The sequence below is a fragment of the Polypterus senegalus genome, chromosome 1 (assembly GCF_016835505.1).
Source record: "Polypterus senegalus isolate Bchr_013 chromosome 1, ASM1683550v1, whole genome shotgun sequence".
Lineage (NCBI taxonomy): Eukaryota > Metazoa > Chordata > Cladistia > Polypteriformes > Polypteridae > Polypterus > Polypterus senegalus.
This window is the reverse complement of record NC_053154.1, coordinates 49827544-49847025: the sequence shown is the minus strand read 5'-3', so window position 1 is coordinate 49847025 and position 19482 is coordinate 49827544. Positions and strand designations below refer to the sequence as shown.

The following is a 19482-nucleotide window of genomic DNA, read 5'->3' as shown; positions in this document are numbered from 1 at the left end:
AAAGATTTATTCTAATAACTTTTATGTTTTTAATTCAAGTTGTAGATTTGGAGAGCTACCTGTCAAGCAAGAACACAGTGAAAACATGCATAATTACACATTTGTGAAGAGCACTTTTCATGCTATTCAAAACTAGGTTTTTAGGCTGAGTTATGTAATGCCAAATGACACATGTGATGTGTTAGGGAAAAAGATGTTTCCTCATAGCTCTTCTGACTACTGCTTAGTAAAGCATGTTCAAAGAGTTGCTGGTGCTTTTTGCAGCATCTGCTAAGACATCTGGTCTTCAGCAATTACCACAGCAATTCATAAAGCGCGTCTGCACAGTTTTTATCACTTCCAGCAAGCAGGCCTCAATATGAGCCAGAATCAAGAAATCCCAATATGTTACAGAGTTTTAGTCTTATGTGCAACCCCTCTTGAGGATAGAGTTTACAAAAGCTGAAGTTGTATACATCAGAGTGGTTGTTTTAATGTCATCCAAATTTCAGTTTAAAGATCAAACTCATATTTTGTGTACATTTCTGAGTTTAGATCATTTTTAACTGCCTGTCATTACATAATATACTTAATTTATTAAAACTTTAAGCCTAAGTTATACCTCTTTCCAGGTTGTTTCCTGAATCTGAAATCACTCATGAATATACAGTATAATGCCAACATCTGATGCTGGTACATAGTGATCTAAACAGGTCCACTCTTTGTATGCAATCAATGGCTACCCTGCCTGTCCTTTTGTATATATAATATTTCTATTCCTTTTGCAAACTACACTGCTTAAAATACCAATCTAGCTTCAATGTACTATAATACAAAACCCCAATAATAAGTGTCCCTTGGACTGGCTCTGCTCTTAGACTAGAAGCACTTCTTCAGCTGCCTCTTTCTTGTAAATCCCCATGAGCCTCTTTTTTTAGGTACTCCAGCTACAATATGCTTTGTTCAGCTAATGCCTTCTAGCAGCCTCCTACACGAGCCATGAAACATTCCACAATAGTGGAGTATTTTCAAAATCCACCAGCACTTTTGTGTAGTAGGTTTAGTTCCTGACCTAAAATGTGTTTCATGTCATGCTGCATATCAGTTTCATGTGCCATATTGACTCATTGATTGCTTGATTATCATATTGTTTACTGTTTGTGTATTTTCCCATCATGCACTTAGTATCAAATAGCTCTGGCTAGAGTTGCTTTCTAGTAAATGCAAGTTATTCATTTTGAAGTGATGATCAAGCATATTTGTTGAAACAGCTAAAGGTTTATGCATAATTATTATAGATTATTCTTTTGATATATGTTTGTTCAAATATTCATTATAGTGGTTATATATCAAACCCATTGTTTTTTGACTAGAGAAATGAGAAATTTTGCATACTTTCATGGCATTTCTTTCAGAAACCATGTTAAGTACCTAAACTGTCTATATGGGTTGAGCATGGAAGTGCATGTATCTAAATGCCCATAAAAGTGTGTCTTGTCGGTTTTTCTCTGTGGTTGTTAACTATACAATATGTTGGTATTTGTGCTAACAACTCTTCAGTGGTTAACTTTATCACACTTAAAACAGGATAATAATGAGGGATAAAGAGTCCTATAATGTCTGTAAATTGTTACATAAAGTATAGTTTAATGACTGCTGTGTGGAATGGGTTTAAAGTCAAGTCAAGTCAAGTTGGGGAGCATTCACTGGTACAGTGCATTGCCGCACCCACTACATGGCGAAACAACTCGGGATCCCGGTTGGCAACCCCCCCAGGCAGACACACGGTCCAGTCCTACCCTCCGGAAATGACCCTCCATCTGCCGCAGCCAGGAGTTACGTGGGCGACCCCTTGGCCTGGTCCAGCCACTTGGTTCCCCAACAATGAGGATCTTATGAGCCGGATCACCCTCAGGGAAACACGCCACATGGCATAGTGCCGTAACTGACTCTCCCTCACAATGCAGTAATATGCCTCATTCGGGACTCTATAAGCAACCACTCATTCGACACAAAGTCAAACCAACAGTACCCAAGGATTTTCCGGAGAGACAAAGTACCAAAGGAGTCCAGTCTTTGTCTCAGGTCACTAGATAGTGTCTATGTCTCGCAACCATATAGCAAAAAACGAAGTACCAGGACTCTAAAGACTTGGACCTTTATCCATTTGCATAGATATCGGGAGCGCCACACACCCCTTTCCAGCAACCTCATGACCCCCCATGCTCTCCCAATCCATCTACTGACTTCACAGGAAGAGTCACCAGAGACATGAATGTCACTGCCAAGGTAAGTAAACCTCTCAACAAGGTCAACACTCTCTCCGCAAACAGACACACTGCTGATGGCTGTGCCCAGGAGGTCATTAAAGGCCTGGATCTTGGTTTTTATCCAGGACACTCGCAAGCCCAGACACTCAGACTCCTCATTCAGTCTCTCGAGTGCCCCGATCAGAGCCTCCATTGACTTTGTCCTGGGTATGACGTTAAACTGCATCTGGCCCTGCAAGCGGTCCTCCAACTTGCAGGGAAATCTTGGGGGTTGGTGGCAGGATTAGGAAGGCTGCTTACATCATGAAGGAGATGGGGAAAAGCCCTCAGGAGCCCCATCCTTGGAAGAGTCAAAAACCATTGGAGAGCCAATAGGGTCAGGTCTGTTGGGGATCGGAATTGGTGTGTTACAGAGGCATCACCTGCTGCATAGCAGCACTTGGGTCCCAATTTGAGTCGGCCCATACAGGTGGGTGCATGGAATGTCTTGTCTCTCCAGCAAGATGATTATCTTCCTCTGCTGTCGGAGGAGCTGTGTAAACTCCGCATTTCAGTGGCGGCATTCTCAGAGGTGCGCAGACCGGGGACTGGCCAGATCTCTGTAGGTGGATACACCTTTTATTCGTCTGGTCGGTCTGATGGTTGTCATACTCGGGGAGTATCTGTTACAGATTGGCTTCTTTCAATGTCACTCCTTTCAACGAGTGTATTATGGGACAGCACTCCCTGGGTGCCTTGTCTGTTGTCTCAGTGTATACTCCGACCGCGGTGAGTGACGTCTCGGCGAGGGAGACATTTTATTTGCAGCTTCGCTCGGTGGTTGATGGGTGCCCATGAGGTGACACTCCTCTGGTCATGGGCGACTTTAATGCAGCCACTGGCACTGACAGGGCTGGCTATGAGGATTGTCTCGGTCCCCAGACCCATGGTGAAAGTGGCTCCATGTTCCTTGACTTTGCAAAAGGTCAGGGGCTGCGAATCGCTGGATTCTGGTTCCAGCGCACTGAACCACATCGTTGGAGTGGGTTTAAAGCTGTAAAAAAATAAATAAATAAAATACAGGCATCACCTCAGATGGGGATCAGCAGCTTTTATTTATGTATATATTTGATGCCCCTTTGACTGTAGGATGTAGATATCCGCAGTCTTTTAAATTGGCATTTTGTTAAAGAGCTGCATGACAGAACTCTAATGACATTACCTTTTCTGGTAATACAGAAAATTGCTTTCAATTAATGAAATACTGTTGATATAATTTTCTCTGAATATTTCTTTTGCTCATCAGTGTAAAGGTTTTTGAATTACATCAAAATGATTGAGCCTGTATACTTTTGATGTACATATATGTATATTTTATACTAGTTAAAGCACACAATCTGTACTTTTTGCTTAACTAGAGTATTTTCAATTTAGTGTTTTTTGTGAGCATGTGCTTTCTTTCCTTATGTTAATTAGACATTCCACAAAGTATTTTCTGCAAAGAGTATTAATCTCCTGTACTCCTTGGTCATCTGGGACCATGTGGCCAGACAACTCTGACTCTGTAGTTACATTTGTTACTGCAATAGGCCTGATTGCCAAACAATGATGAGGCAGCTTACAGAGAGGGGGTTGAACTGCTGACTCAGTGGTCCACAACACTTATTGTTTCTCAAAAGCAAATAGTCTTCATAAAGAGCTCAGCCATACTTCACCATCTCTGGTCTCCCCCTGGTAAATGGTGAGAGATCATTGGTTCTCACACCAGAAGGTTGCTGGACAGTCAATCATTAGAATTCAAATATTGCAGCATAATCAACAATGTGTATAAATATATAATTACTTGCAAATGCATATTGTATATAATGCATATTGTAAAATTATACTTTGAAATTATTTATTTTTTATTGTGTTTTTTCAGCTATCTGGGGAGACACAAAAGTATGAATTTCATTGTATTAGAGCATGTACACATTACAAAAAAACTTGACTTATACAAGTAATAAACTTTGCATTCTGATGAGGGTGTGCATGGGAAGATCTTATATAAAAGACCCTGACCATACTCTCTAGTTATTTGACAGCTTTATATTTAGGTCTACTCACCTATGATTTCGTATTGCCAAACACCTAAAATAGAAGCTATTGCCTCAATATGCCACCAGTAATACTAAAGTATCCAGACTTTCAGGATATTTTAATACCATAGAATGAGTTTCTTGTCCAGCAGGTTTATTTATTATATTTTCCATAGAAAGTGATTTGTACTGCAACATGGCAAATTGATCTTTTCTGCTAGTATCTCGGAGAAGTCAGGCTCATCTTCAACTTTGTTTTCCCACTATTCATACTTATTGTCCATAGTGTTACAATTCTTTGTGCTTTCATACAATGTAGTCCTAGGGTGTTGTACCGTGTTAGCCATTATGAAAGCAGAGAAAAGCCAAGCAAAATGACACCTTTTATTGGCTAACTAAAAAGATTACAATATGCAAGCTTTCGAGGCAACTTAGGCCCCTTCTTCAGGCAAGATGTAAATTCTTAAACGCACTTTATAATTCCCTTGGCGCACATCCTCCCTTCATGTTTCATAAGGACTGCATGTCAAACTAATTCTGACTTTATATGTATTTCTCCATTTTTGTCTATTTTTTCTTCCTTCTCTTATCTATTTATTGTATGTTACTTTCTTACTCCACTTTACGCACACCTGATGAGGTTTGTGCCAAAAATATGCTGTTTGTAAACATCCTTTTATTTTGTTGGTTTGGAACTAACCTTTATCTTTTTATTCAGTGTTAACTGCCTTAGCAACATCTGCCATGCTAAAGTAATGAGTGTCCATCCTGGATTTCAATGCTGAGACTGATTATTGAAGAGAAAAATGAAGTGGGCATGGGATGGGTCATGAAAACCTCCTGTCTACTGCTTAATCTTGTTAAGTTGTTGTCTTGCATTTATGTGCCATCGTTACTAATTTCATAAACATTGTCAGATGTAGTCATGTTGAGATTTTGATTCCCTCAATATCTTGCCACCTTACAATGGCTTAGTTTATGTTATAATACACTTTTATTTCCATTCCGCTCCTTTCCTTCTACCAAAGATCATGTTTTAAAGAGGAGATTTTTGTTTTGTTTACCACTATATTTTATCCGGTTTTCATATGTTATATACAATTTACACACTATATTTAATGCATTCCTGAACTTCTATTTCTTTAACGACCAAGATGTATTTTACTAACTGCATAAAATGTGTTTTCATAAAGGTATTGTTTTACATGCTGTTATTATTTCAGGTGCACAGCTGCTGATTTGAGAATTATGTATAGCTTATGCATCCATTATCCTGCTACAGATCACAATAGAAATGATTAGTGGGGTGCTTAATTCTTTAATAAAACAAATCTTCTGAATGATTTATTATTAAAGCAGCTTTAAGGATTTTTCTTTTCAAGGAGTATAATTTTAGCAGTTACAACAACAGCTTTAACATCATGATGTGCTTATGAGTGTGTGAAGCGTCGTGGGTGGGCTGATGAATTCCTGAGAGCAAAACTAGGTTTTTGCACAGCTAACATAACGGAGTTACACTCCATTGCCATTTAGATGTATTTTTTGATTATCCTCCTTTTTGTCTGCTTGCAAGGCAATTGTTGTTTCAAACAGAGCTGCATGAAAATTGAGACATTTAACTACCCCCCCTTCTTTGGTAAGAGTAACGGGGGAGTGTGAAGTGGGGGTGGGAAAGAATACAGCTGAAACAAGCAGGTTAACAAATCTTATTGCTTATTAACAGGATAACTGTGCTAGAGTTCTGCTGTTCCGAGGAGCAAACAAGGATATCAAGAATTACAACAGCCAAACCCCATTCCAGGTACTTTAACTACTTTTCTTTGCCTGCTTACAGGAAGCTAGACAAGCATGCTGAAATTGCAGGTTTCAAACTCTTGGTTATTTAAATGCTGAGATAACAGCAATTTGCATATCTTTTTAGCAGAAATAGATTGTGAAATCCTTTCTTCTTAATTTGTACTTCATGAAAAATAATAAAACTAGCTTAGTGTGAGAAATGTTTTCTTCATGACAAGACTGATAGATTTGCAATAGTAGCAATGAACTAAAAATAAATTATTCATTGGGGGTAAATTCTTTTGTAGCCATGTGTGATAAAGAGAATCAAGCCTGATAAAAAGAAACTGTTTTCTTTAACATTTGCTTAGGAAAGACCTGCTGGAATAACCTTGTTAAATTTAAAATGCATCTGAAGCTGAGATTTGCAGAAAAGCCTTAGTGACTTATTGTCCATTTTTGAATGTCATACAGATTAAGAATCAACAGTGACTGTTGCTTTTATATAGAAGTTGGCACAGTAACAATGGAAAGCTAAAAAAGAGTTTTAAAAAAATTTGCTATGCCTTTTGAACTGTCCATTTTTCAACAATCTCTTCTGAATGGCACATGTCTGTTGGCAAACCTTAGTTGTATATTTTCTTACAGAAATGCTATGATTCCATTTTTCACAGAATACCAAGACATTTATTAATGGCGCACACATTGTTCTCAGTCTTTCTGCAAATTTCCATGCACTCTTAATTATACCATGTCAGAAAAAGATTAAGGTTTTGCTTCCTCTGTCTTAGCTATGAAATCATTCAAAGTATGAATTTTTGTCGATCTGTTGTGCATGGCTTCCTCTTTTGTTTAAATGAAGTCACTAATAAATAATTTTTGCAGCAGATGGCTTTAATTTGAAGCTGACTTGTGAGTTAAAATTGTACATTTGCAATTGAATATGGAAAGATTTGTAGGTAATAAGGAATGAATCAAACAACTTGTCAACTGCATGTGCTGAATATCAATTCATTTTATTTTTGTGTACAGTGGCTGGCAACAGGTGTTCTGAGGGTGCTGCGCAGATAGTAGAGATGCTAGCTGATAAAGGAATTCTCATTTAATGCAATGATTAATTAATCAAATACATTTACTGTAGAACTATAGAGCAGTCGGAGGAGAGAAATGGTAAAAGGTACAGTATTGTAAATCATTATAGATTAAACTATTGGGAACTCAAAAAATCAACCTACAACCCAAGTGTAATATTTCACAGAATTTTCACTATACTTATCCTGATAGAGGTTGCTATGGCAACACAAAGTGGATAGATCAAACCACCCTGTCCCTAGAAACTTGTTTCATCTCCACCAGATTTTCCATAAGCTCCTAAGGCAGTTAAGATATGTTCGTCCTCTTCCTCAATTGGGCCTTGACACGAAGAGTGAACCCAACAGCTTTGCACAAGAACTTCATTTTGGCTGTCTGTACATATGATCTGAATAAGCTTGTTTAAGGCTTATGATTATGGTGATGGAGTCTGCGCAGTAAATTCAAAGCTTGGTTAAAGGACTACGATGGTCTAGTACATAGTCTGTAGGACTACTGCTGCTAAACCAACTCATTGGCCAATCTGATGAACACCGTAATCCTTGCTTATGAAGAAAAGTGAGAGGTACTGAAACTCATCCACTTGTAGCAGGTTCCCTTTCTTTAGAGCAAAACAAGCCTTTCTTTTCCAGGAGATGACCATGTTTTAAGGGCTGGAGGTGGTGATTCTTATTCCATCTGCACTAGGTATGAACCATTTCAGCACACACCGGAGTTGCAGTGACTAAGAGGATATCATCATCATCAAACAATAGATGTTGCAACCATTACGTTCACAACTAAATATTTAAAAGAATTTTCTGCACGTTATTAATGTCTGGTCAGTAACAAACATGAACAGAAGATATGAGATAAGACACACCCAGAGTAGAACATCCATAATTAATAAACTAAACTAAATGCCCAGTATGGAGATACAGGGATTGAAAGGCACCTAGCAGTGACCTGAGACCCCCATACTCTTGAATCACATTCCAGATGATACTACAGTATGCATGGTCATAAGAATTTTCCTTTTCCATGAGTCACATATAGGGAGTGTTTGTGCAAAGGAAAAGAATGATCCACTGTTCCATAGCCAAGTTGTAAACTACATTGCTGTCAGTGTATTTCAGGTTCAAATATTGGAAAGAGTTTCCTAGGCACACCGAGTAGTGTGATCCCTTGGTAATTAAGATACATCCTCTTGATCTGCCTTGTTAAAAATATGGATCACGTTTACAATCTGCCTGTCTTGTGGCACTGTTCCTGACTCTAGTCAGTATTAAAGAGGTATGTTAACAGAAATAGCCCCAACATATACAGTGCTTTCAATAGTTCTTATTGAACCATCCACTCCTACTGCCATGCCAACATGGCATTTTTTATTCACCTGAGTGGTATAAGAGTTCTTTAAAATTGCTCCTGCTACCTTATCATGATATGCCAAATTGAGATCAATGTTTGCTCACCCTTGCAGAGAGCTGCCTGGAACAAGGGTCAAAACTTTATCTCTCTTTTCCAAGGAGAAGCTCTTCAGGGAGCTGAATTTATACAAAAACAAGGCATCTAGTGATTTTTCCCAGCACATACTACATTTATATTTACAGTTATTTGCTTCTTAGACTCTGTTATCCAAAGTGACTTTCAAAAGAGGTATTCATAATTGAGTAATGTTGGGCTCGGGCCTGTTTTTTCAGCAAGTGTAGTAGGACAGGTAACAAAAGTTGATTGCCATAAGCGAAAAGATGTTATGCCTAATACATTTACAATCATATGTTACAGTCAATAAAGCAATTAAAGTTAATCTAACATCTGATATAAAATATCACAGAGCAAAGTTTTTTCTAAATAATTAGACAGATATTCACAGAACAGATGGGTTTTCAGTTGCTTCTGGAATACAATGATGGAGTCAGCAGTACGGATGGAGGTGGGCAGCTTGTTCCACCAACTAGGAGCTACACAGTAAAAGAATTTGGATTGAAACTTGATACCACGCAGAGGCGGCATCACCAGACGCTGTTCACTGGCAGACCTGAGTGGGCGAGAAGAAGTATAGGACCTCACTCAGATGCTGAGCCATTGACTGCTCTGTAGGCAAACATCAGTAATTTGAACTTAATGTGTGCTGCTACAGAGAGCCTATGTAGAGACCTGAAGAGAGGAGTGAAATGTTCCCATCATGTCTGGTTAAATACAAGATGGCCACTGCATTCTGGACCATCTGCAGTGGCTTGATAGCACATGTGGGTTTTTTCCAGATGTGTTTAGGGGCTGCTCAATTAATCTGAGCCAGTGCAAGTAGTGATCATTTCACAGCTCAGCAACTATCTTTACCCATGCATTCATAATATTCAGCCTCAGATCAGATGGTACAACTACAAAGTCAAACACTAACTTTTGACCCAAGGTACTCGGGTACCAAATACTCTTCCAACTGTGTTGTGTTTAAACAAGTTATTCATATTGGACAATCCATAACTACTACAGAATTCCAGTAACAATTCATTGCTTTAGGTGAAGCAGGCTGTTCCTTCCCAACATGCCCTCATACACGTCTTAATTTTCCTGGATATAAGATTTGAAGACTCACAGTAGGACTACAGAATTACTACATTGTACCCTTTCAAACACTGAATCCAATGACTCTTATAAGGCTGACTACCTTCCATATTTGTTTGAGGCATGCATGCAAGATTGGTTTGAAAAGACTGAGTTGTATCCTTTTAAGCTGGTGTCATTATATGCATTAAAATTGAATATGCACTAGTGTGTATAAAAAGGCAATACTTTTGGAGAATTCTGTGTTTCTGAGTGTGTTAATGTAAGCAGTGTATTATTACAGTTGGTCTAAAGACCTCTGACATTAAATTTAAGGGATTGAAAGATGGATCTAAAATAGGTTTCTGTGCATGCAGCTGCTGTAAATTTGTAGCTTTTTATAGCACCTACTGTGATAATATAAACTGGCTAGCATGTGCAAATCATTATATGGTTGAATTGGCTACAGTGTGTGCACAACACTTTGCCTGTGGCCATTTTCTATTCATTTGTTTGTATGATTTCATATTAGTTTGTTTATAGTGGTATTTTACATCAGGGTAGATTATCAGCAAGCCAATTGAAATGTTTTCTTTTTTACAGTATTTTAAAGCATTTTTACTCATAATGAAGTGACCAATGGCTTTCTTCAAAAAGAGAGTTAGTTATATCATTCAGGGGAACATGGCAAAAAAAATCGTCAGTTTTCTGGTGTATTTGTATTAAAGACAGTAAGTTTTTCTAACAGAATCAAATGGAGAGTAAAGTCTGAGCATGCCCACAGTAAAACGTGTCCTTTTTTCTAAAACGTCGTGTCCTGTTTTGACAGGACAGCAAAGTGTCCAGTGAAAAGCAAAGGTTTGTAGTACATTCTTATAATGGCAGCAGAATAATGAATAATTTCAATAGATGAGCCTTAATTTATTTTTTTCATCATTTGCCAAGACCCATTCATCCCACCTATTTTTCTGAATTTGCCTATTCAGTTTTTTGGTTTGTTTTAGGGGAACCAGATCTTATTCCAGCAACACTGAGTACCAGGCAGGGAACAATCTTGATTTAGGTCCTGGTCTGTCAGAGAGCGCATTGACAAAGAACTCATAATCATAATTCGTAGAGGGTCAGTCTTTAGTCACCAATCAACTTAACATGCATATTGTTGGAATAGAGGTGAGGAAAGCATAGAAACTCCACATGAACAGGTTTCGATCTCATTCTGTACTTTTAAAAAAGCAGCTTTAGATATTATGCTACACTATTTCACTTTTTTGTGAAATACAAATTAGAATTTGATCAATCATTGAGGAATTGGAAATATATGCAAATTTATTAGTTTTATATATTGTCCTTTGACCCGTTTCAAATAAGAAAAAAACATTAAATCCATCAGGCTTATTTAGTTAGCTACTGTTATAAACAGGTTGTCCAAGTATTACATGCAGAGATTTTTACAATCCAGTAGGGACTGTTTTTGAATTGAAGTACCGTACATACTCATGTGTAAGTCGGGTCTTGAAACACAAAAAAATGATCATAAAATCAGACCCAGACTTATACACCCTTTCAAAAATGCGACACCCATTTTTTTTTTTTTTTTTACATCTTCTTGCCTCTTCCAGTCTTGCATCAGTTTATTAAATGCATCGAATTTTGTTGCAGCAGCACAGTTACCAATTTCTTCCGGTACTTCAATGACGTTTATTTTAAGTCCCGACTTATCCGCAGGAGAACTTATCCGTGAGTATATATGGTATACCTATTTGGTGTTTGCTATACATTTTCACAAATATTTTTATAAACAACTTCTAGAAATGCATCTGTTGTCACTGCCCTTGTGCCGTAAAAGACAGTTACTTACTGTATGGATGTTTGAAATAGTGAAATATTTCTTTACTGTTCTCAGGAAACAGTCAAAACTGCAATCTTTTCATTGCACACCTAATTACATAGTGACGAGCAGCAAAGAGTACATTAACAACAACAACAACAAAAAAAGTTGCAGTTGCCAATAGGGAGTGACACAGGGCCATCTTAACAGCATCATAGGCCCCCGGGCAAAGTAGTGCACTGGGGCCCCTATTTTGATAACAAAACAGAAGCATACATAAGCATTAGAAACATTGTGAGTCTCTATGCTTCTGGGGCCCCTGGCCAGTGCATATTGTGCCCATATGTTAGGATGGCCCTTGAGTGAGATACCAGCTAGCATTGTTTATGAGACACTAAATGCATGGTGGCTTTCAAAAGACATTATAACCATGCAATTATTTTACCTTTTAGAACATTAGAACACTCTAGACGAGAACAGGCCATTCAGCCCAACAAAGCTCGCCAGTCCTATCCACTTGTTTCCTCCAAGAAAACATCAAGTCTTTGAGTTGTATGAACTCGAGAGTTTTGAAAGTCCCTAACGTCTTACTGTCTACCACACTACTTGGTAGCTTATTCCAAGTGTATATCGTTCTTTGTGTAAAGAAAAACTTCCTAATGTTTGTGCAAAATTGACCCTTAACAAGTTTCCAACTGTGTCCCTGTGTTCTTGATGAACTCATTTTAAAATACAAGTCTCAATCCACTGTACTAATTCCCTTCATAATTTTAAACACTTCAATCATGTCACCTCTTAATCTTCTTTTGCTTAAACTGTAAAGGCTCAGCTCTTTTAATCTTTCCTCATAATTCAACCCCTGTAGTCCTGGAATCAGCCTAGTCGCTCTTCTCTGGACCTTTTCTAGTGCTGCTATGTCCTTTTGTAGCCTGGAGACCAAAACTGCACACAGTACTCAAGATGAGGCCTCACCAGTGCATTATAAAGGTTGAGCATAACCTCCTTGGACTTGTACTCCACAGATCGTGCTATATAATCTAACATTCTGTTAGCCTTCTTAATGGCTTCTGAACACTGTCAGGAAGTTGATAGCTTAGAGTCCACTATGACTCCTAAATCCTTCTCATAAGGTGTACTCTCGATTTTCCGACCGCCCATTGTGTATTCAAACCTAATATTTTTACTTCCTATGTGTAATACTTTACATTTACTGACATTAAATTTCATCTGCCACAAATCTGCCCAAGCCTGTATGCTATCCAAGTCCTTCTGTAATGATATAACGGATTCCAAATTATCTGCTAATCCACCTATCTTGGTATCATCTGCAAACTTAACCAGCTTGTTACTTATATTCCTATCTAAATCATTTATATATATTAAAAATAGCAGCGGCCTAGCACTGACCCCTGTGGAACCCACTCTTAACATCGGCCAGTTCTGATGAGGTTCCTCGCACCATCACCCTCTGCTTCCTGTGTCTGAGCCAATTCTGCACCCATCTAAAAACATCACCCTGAACTCCCACTTCTTTTAACTTGATGCCCAACCTCTCATGTGGCACCTTATCAAATGCTTTCTGAAAGTCCAGATAAATAATATCATAAGCTCCACTTTGATTGTATGCTTTTGTTGCAACCTCATAGAATTCCAACATGTTAGTAAAACATGACCTCCCTCTTCTGAACCCATGCTGACTGTTCAGAATAACTCCTGTCCTTGCTATGTGTTGCTCAATCTTATCCTTAATAATTCCTTCCATTAATTTTCCTGTGATGCTTGTTAAGCTTACTGGCCTATAGTTGCTTGGATCTGCCCTGTCACCCTTTTTATATACTGGGATGATATTTGCCATTCTCCAGTCCTTCGGAATCTCTCCAGTGCTCAGTGACTTCCTAAAAATATGTGTCAAGGGTTTATATATGTACTCACTAGCCTCCTTAAGAACACGAGGATAAATATTATCTGGGCCTGGTGATTTGTTTGATTTCATCTTATTTAATCTGAGCAGCACTTCTCCCTCTACAATTTCCAAATCCCTCAGTACCTCCTTAGTAGTTGCGTTTACCTCTGGGAGGTTATCCACTTGCTCACTTGTAAACACCTCAGAAAAATGTAAGTTTAGGGCATCTGCTATTTCATTGTCTGTGTCTTTTAATTCCCCTTCACTATTCCTGATGAACTTGACCTCCTCCTTAACTGTTCTTTTACTACTAAAATACTGAAAGAATCTCTTGGGGTCTTCTTTCGCCTTATCTGCTATATTCCTCTCCAACTGTCTTTTAGCCTCTCTGATATCCTTCTTAATGGTTGCCCTCATGTTCTCATACGTGCTACGATTCACTTTTATTTAGAATTCAAATTGGAAGTGATTTAGTTTTAGTAGTAGTTTAGTATGACCTGTCCTTTTCTTAGTGATGCTGTGTCTTTTTGCTGATGACCAGAATTGAACCCAGTACATAAGATGTATTCTTATTATATCTTTATAGAATTTGAGCATTATGCACTTTATTTGTATGCATCAGTCTGTTTAATTGGTTCTGTTGCGTCTTGCCTGCAGATTGAGAATGTTGCAACACAAGAAGTTCTTAAATTCTTTTAGGAACTGGTACCTTGTAGTTTGTTAAGGTCACTAGAATCCTTTGTCTTTATGTAACATCAGTCCCCACAGTGGAGGATATGGTTGGCAAGACATTGGAGTAATCCACAGTGGTAAGGGAGAACTTTACTGAAACTAAACAGTGAAATCAAAAGATGTTATTTAATTAAACCTCCAATATTTAAGTGGAAACAAATAGATATTTTTTCTTTTGGATAAATAATGAAAAATAAAGATTTTCAATGCACAGTAGCCCCATTATAACTAATTACAAAGTTTTGTAACGGGTGGAAAAAAAATAGCATAATGAAGCACTGGGACTGCAGTACCACACATAAATGACACATATTGTACAACGACAGAGTTGATGACAATATATTATAGTCTTGCTGGATGAGATATTGGGACAGTGTAGCTATTAGTTAGACAAACGAATTTAACTGACTAAATGATCTTGTCTTTTTTGTTATATTTCTTATACTCCTTTGTTCTAATGCATCTCCATAGTTCTTACGGTATTACTGTGTGGATTAAAACCCCTTAACTAAGAAGCACTGATGTGGAAAAGTAGTTCATTTAAATGTCTCCCTTTTAACTTGTTTGTAAAATTCATTTTTGATTTTCCAGGTTAGTTCGTATTAACTACAGATTGTGAATATGTGGGCTAATATTGAAAACAGAATTAATTTAGACACTTTTTAGTGCTCAATTGCAACCCAATAGTTTGAAATTAAGAAAATAAAGAAAATAAATACATGCTTATACTTGATAGTATCTTTAGCAGGGTGTAACATATTGTCTTTCTTGTATTTATTCTGTACTGCTAAAACTGTGGATAGTTGTGCACAGCTATACTTGGATATTGTGGCGGGACGCCCCTTTGATGGGTATTCAGGGGGAGCAGCACTGGATGGTGTAATATCTCCCCCTGGACGCTGGATGGCCACCAACTGGGTTGGAGCGGTGCCTCAGTCTCTCGCAGGGCTTCATGGGAGATGGAGTTCTCCACAGCCCTGTTGGGATCTGGGGTGGCCGCCAGGGGGCGCAGCATGGGTCCCTAAGCCCAGTGAGACAAATATTCAGCCCCACCCGGGGGTGCAACCAGAAAAAGGTGATCAAGCACCTGGGGCACTTCTGGGTGGGCCATAAAAAGAGCCAGCAACCACCACTCAGAGGACAGAGTCAGGTGGAAGGAGGACAAAGCTTATGGAGGAGTGGTGGAAAAGAAATGGAGAGGAGTATTTTGGTGTTGTACTTTGTGCTTTGGGACTGTGTTGTGGCAGGGGGACAAGGGGAAGACTTGCCCTTCAGCTGAAGAAAATAAAAGTTTTTTTATTTTTAAACATGCATCCCATGTCCAGTCTGTGTCGGGTCGGGCGGAATATACCTGTAGTGCCTTTGTTACAATATTTACCACTGAATCATTTTTACAATCTCTGCAGTGGGAGCAATAGTTATATAATTTAAATGTCCTGCATTAACAAAACAAATGTTCTACCCACCTGTGATATGCATTTATTTAGTATTTAAAATTGGTTTAGCAAGAAGAAAAAAATAATTTTCTATTATTATCTTAAATTTTCTGTACATGCAATGTAGTAGTTATCTTTCCACTTCGGACAGTGTTTAGCTCTGTTTATTGTTTTTGGTTTACAGATAATGGTGAATAAATTAATCTGAAATGTGAAAATATTAGTTTACTAAATTGCAACTTTTGAGTAAATAAGGTTAGAGAATGTCATATGCATAAATGCAAACAGAAATTGTATTGGAATACCAATCTAATGCACCTTATTTTTCGATACAAAATCTGATTTAGAGTTTTTTAAAAAGATGGCTACAAGATGGGCAGCATGGTGGCGCAGTGGTAGCGCTGCTGCTTCGCAGTTAGGAGACCCGGGTTCGCTTCCCGGGTCCTCCCTGCGTGGAGTTTGCATGTTCTCCCCGTGTCTGCGTGGGTTTCCTCCGGGTACTCCGGTTTCCTCCCACAATCCAAAGACATGCAGGTTAGGTAGATTGACGATTCTAAATTGACCCTAGTGTGTGCTTGGTGTGTGGGTGTGTTTGTGTGTGTCCTGTGGTGGGTTGGCACCCTGCCCAGGATTGGTTCCTGCCTTGTGCCCTGTGTTGGCTGGGATTGGCTCCAGCAGACCCCCGTGACCCTGTATTTGGATTCAGCGGGTTAGAAAATGGATGGATGGATGGCTACAAGATGGATGATTTCGACATTCAGAAAGGAAGCAAGCTATTGTATCTGCAACAAATATTTGACGTCTGCACAGCTTTATCTAAATTACAGTTTGCCTTGATGTAAATGCTTTTTTCAAGACAAATCAAGTCAGACCTTTTCTTAGCTATATTTGTATGTTGTAATGGACGATTATTAAGTAAAAAGCAAATGGATAACATTTAGGAAAAATAAACAAAATTATTCAACTTAACATTTTGTTTACATAAATGTTCACTCCTTTTATAATGTTTAACACAACTATGATTGGCCTATTGCATTTCACTTCAGGTACAGCTAATAAAAAAGAAGAATCCTTATCAGGGAAGCTTCTGAGAGGCCTGTGATACTCTTAAGCAAATGAATGGCGGGAACTGGCCACAACCTGCATATTACAACAATATGGCATACTTTCATAAGTATGGACCTGTATAGATTTTAGGAAAATGACTACAGCTATTTGGACACAATTTAAAACAGACATATTCAGAGTCTGTTCTGTGAAGCATGGTTTATAGTAGGCATCATCTAGTGATGGGGATACTTCTGTTCAGTGGGACACAGCCAGTCCAAATAATGGCTTGTAAATGGTCCATATCCTGGATTGACCCACACCAAATCTAGGAAGTATGTAGTTTTACCTAAAACATACTAGTGTGCATAATTTGATTTTAGCTTGAACCGTTCTCTGACACAGAGCAGGATAAAACTGCAAAGCAAAGTTTTGTTGTTTGTACTGATCTACTTTCAAGAGTTATTAGTTAAAAAGTATTTGTACAAGTTAAGGAGTATCTATCTATCTATCTATCTATCTATCTATCTATCTATCTATCTATCTATCTATCTATCTATCTATCTATCTATCTGTCTATCTGTCTATCTATCTAAGCGATTTGTCCTATGGCTAAATGTGCCCTCTGTTGTATTATTTATTATTCCTTGGTAATTCTGGCTAAATGGCAATATTTCAACATAACATATTTCACTGGTTGAGAAATACCACTTGCTTTGGGAAACTTTATTGGGACGTGAAGATATACATTTCACTGCAAATTAATTTTCAGACAAAGCACAGGCTCATCATTAATCCTTATCAATGCTGTAAGAGTAGCTTTTGAACCTTCAAATAATGAAGGGCTTAAATGTTTTTTTCATCATAACTTTGTCTTTTTCATCTTATTGGATTAAAATTATTGCATCATGTACTGAACATGCTGCCATGTGCTAAAACCTGTCTCTGTGAATCAGTTTTCAGCGATGACTGATATAAAAGTGAAATTAAAGAACCAACTAGATGTAAGCAATACACTGGTCATGTTATTGTTTGACATTAGTCACCATTATGACTGTTTATTATCAAAACAAGCCTATTCTCTGCACGGAATTTACTACTCTAATGTGTTATTCATATTTTTATATGTTTTAAGTTTTATTTTTTATTTGTCTGTAAAGCAGCATGATCCTTGATTAAATGGGAATTATTATTTTTTTTGGCTCAGAATTGAGATCATTATTCTACGTTAAAATCTGTTGAAATCATTTTTTTTATAAAGAAGAAAATGCTTTATTAACTTAAACTAGTCTTCTTTTTATTTGTGCATAATAATGCACATAACTGAAATAAAATCTATATAAATAAATTTGTAAGCTGTTTGTTTGTCCTCCAGTTGTGGAAAAAGTTGAACAGATTTCCACGAAAGGTTGCATGTGTGTTGCTGTTGGTTAGTCTTTGAATGTAGGCCATATGGCATATCAGGTAGAAGGGTTGTAATGGAGGATGGGAACTCAAAATCCAGTGCCAACATAGGGAATACAAATCCCATCAGGAAGCAGGAGCATGCTAGAGCTGATGGGAGAACACCATTAATAGTACATGCAAAGTTTTTGTCTGGCCAAAGCAAGATGTTTTCTAAGACTACAGGTAGAGTGTTTTCTTCTCCACAAATTTGGATAACAATATTGTCTTGCATGGATATCTATGTGTACATCATTTTGTCTCATTGTGGGTTGTGTTTAGCCATGTTGAATTTACAAAAGACAGTTTTTGCCTGTTTATGTTCATCTAGACCCTTTTCTGAGAAATAACAAGGACCAAAATTGGGTGTACAGTGTTGCAAAACCCTTAAGGGGCAATATTCCTTTCTTTCTATCCCATAAAAAAAAACTTTCAAAACTCCAAACCTCCCTTTGTAGTGTGTTTCACAGGTGTGAACTTACACACAAAACGAAGGTACGTGAAAGGAAACTTGACTGTTTCTATAACTGCTCTTATTTCTTGATATTAAATTATAAGCAGTTTTTGAAAATGCATGGATGAATATTGTATATAATCATCTGAGTGAGATATGGGCTATCGGTCAAGGACAGTGGCATTACTGCTCTGTATTATTCAAATATGCAGGTTGAAATTTCTTAGCACTGTGTACATGTGACAGTAACTGTAAAATGAATTGATATCACTACATTTTTTAACAAGGCAAAGCATTATACAGTGCATCCGGAGAGTATTCACAGCACATCACTTTTTCCACATTTTGTTATGTTACAGCCTTATTCCAAAATGGATTAAATTCATTTTTTTCCTCATGATTCTACACACAACATCCCATAATGACAACGTGAAAAAAGTTTACTTGAGATTTTTGCAAGTTTATTAAAAATAAAAAAATTGAGAAAGCACATGTACATAAGTATTCACAGCCTTTGCCATGAAGCTCAAAATTGAGCTCATGTGCATCTTGTTTCCCCTGATCATCCTTGAGATGTTTCTGCAGCTTAATTGGAGTCAACCTGTGGTAAGTTAAGTTGATTGGACATGATTTGGAAAGGCACACACCTGTCTATATAAGGTCCCACAGTTGACAGTTCATGTCAGAGCACAAACCAAGCATGAAGTCAAATGAATTGTCTGTAGACCTCTGAGACAGGATTGTCTTGAGGCACAAATCTGGGAAAGGTTACAGAAAAATTTCTACTGCTTTGAAGATCCCAATGAGCACAGGGGCCTCCATCATCCGTAAGTGGAAGAAGTTCAAAACCACCAGGACTCTTCCTAGAGCTGGCCAGCCATCTAAACTAAGCGAGTGGGGGAGAAGGGCCTTAGTAAGGGAGGTGACCAAGAACCTGATGGT

The 19482-nt window shown here is 37.9% G+C and overlaps 1 protein-coding gene across 3 annotated transcripts in view; it reads left to right on the top strand.

Annotated features, from left to right (window-relative positions):
* Positions 1 to 19482, top strand: part of shank2b (SH3 and multiple ankyrin repeat domains 2b) — a 1055424-nt gene that overhangs the window by 390807 nt on the left and 645135 nt on the right. For all 3 annotated transcript variants that reach the window (XM_039749058.1, XM_039749068.1, XM_039749076.1), the window contains exon 11: positions 6030 to 6107. In XM_039749058.1, coding sequence (XP_039604992.1) covers positions 6030 to 6107 — 78 coding nt within the window. The remainder of the gene's footprint in view (positions 1 to 6029; positions 6108 to 19482) is intronic.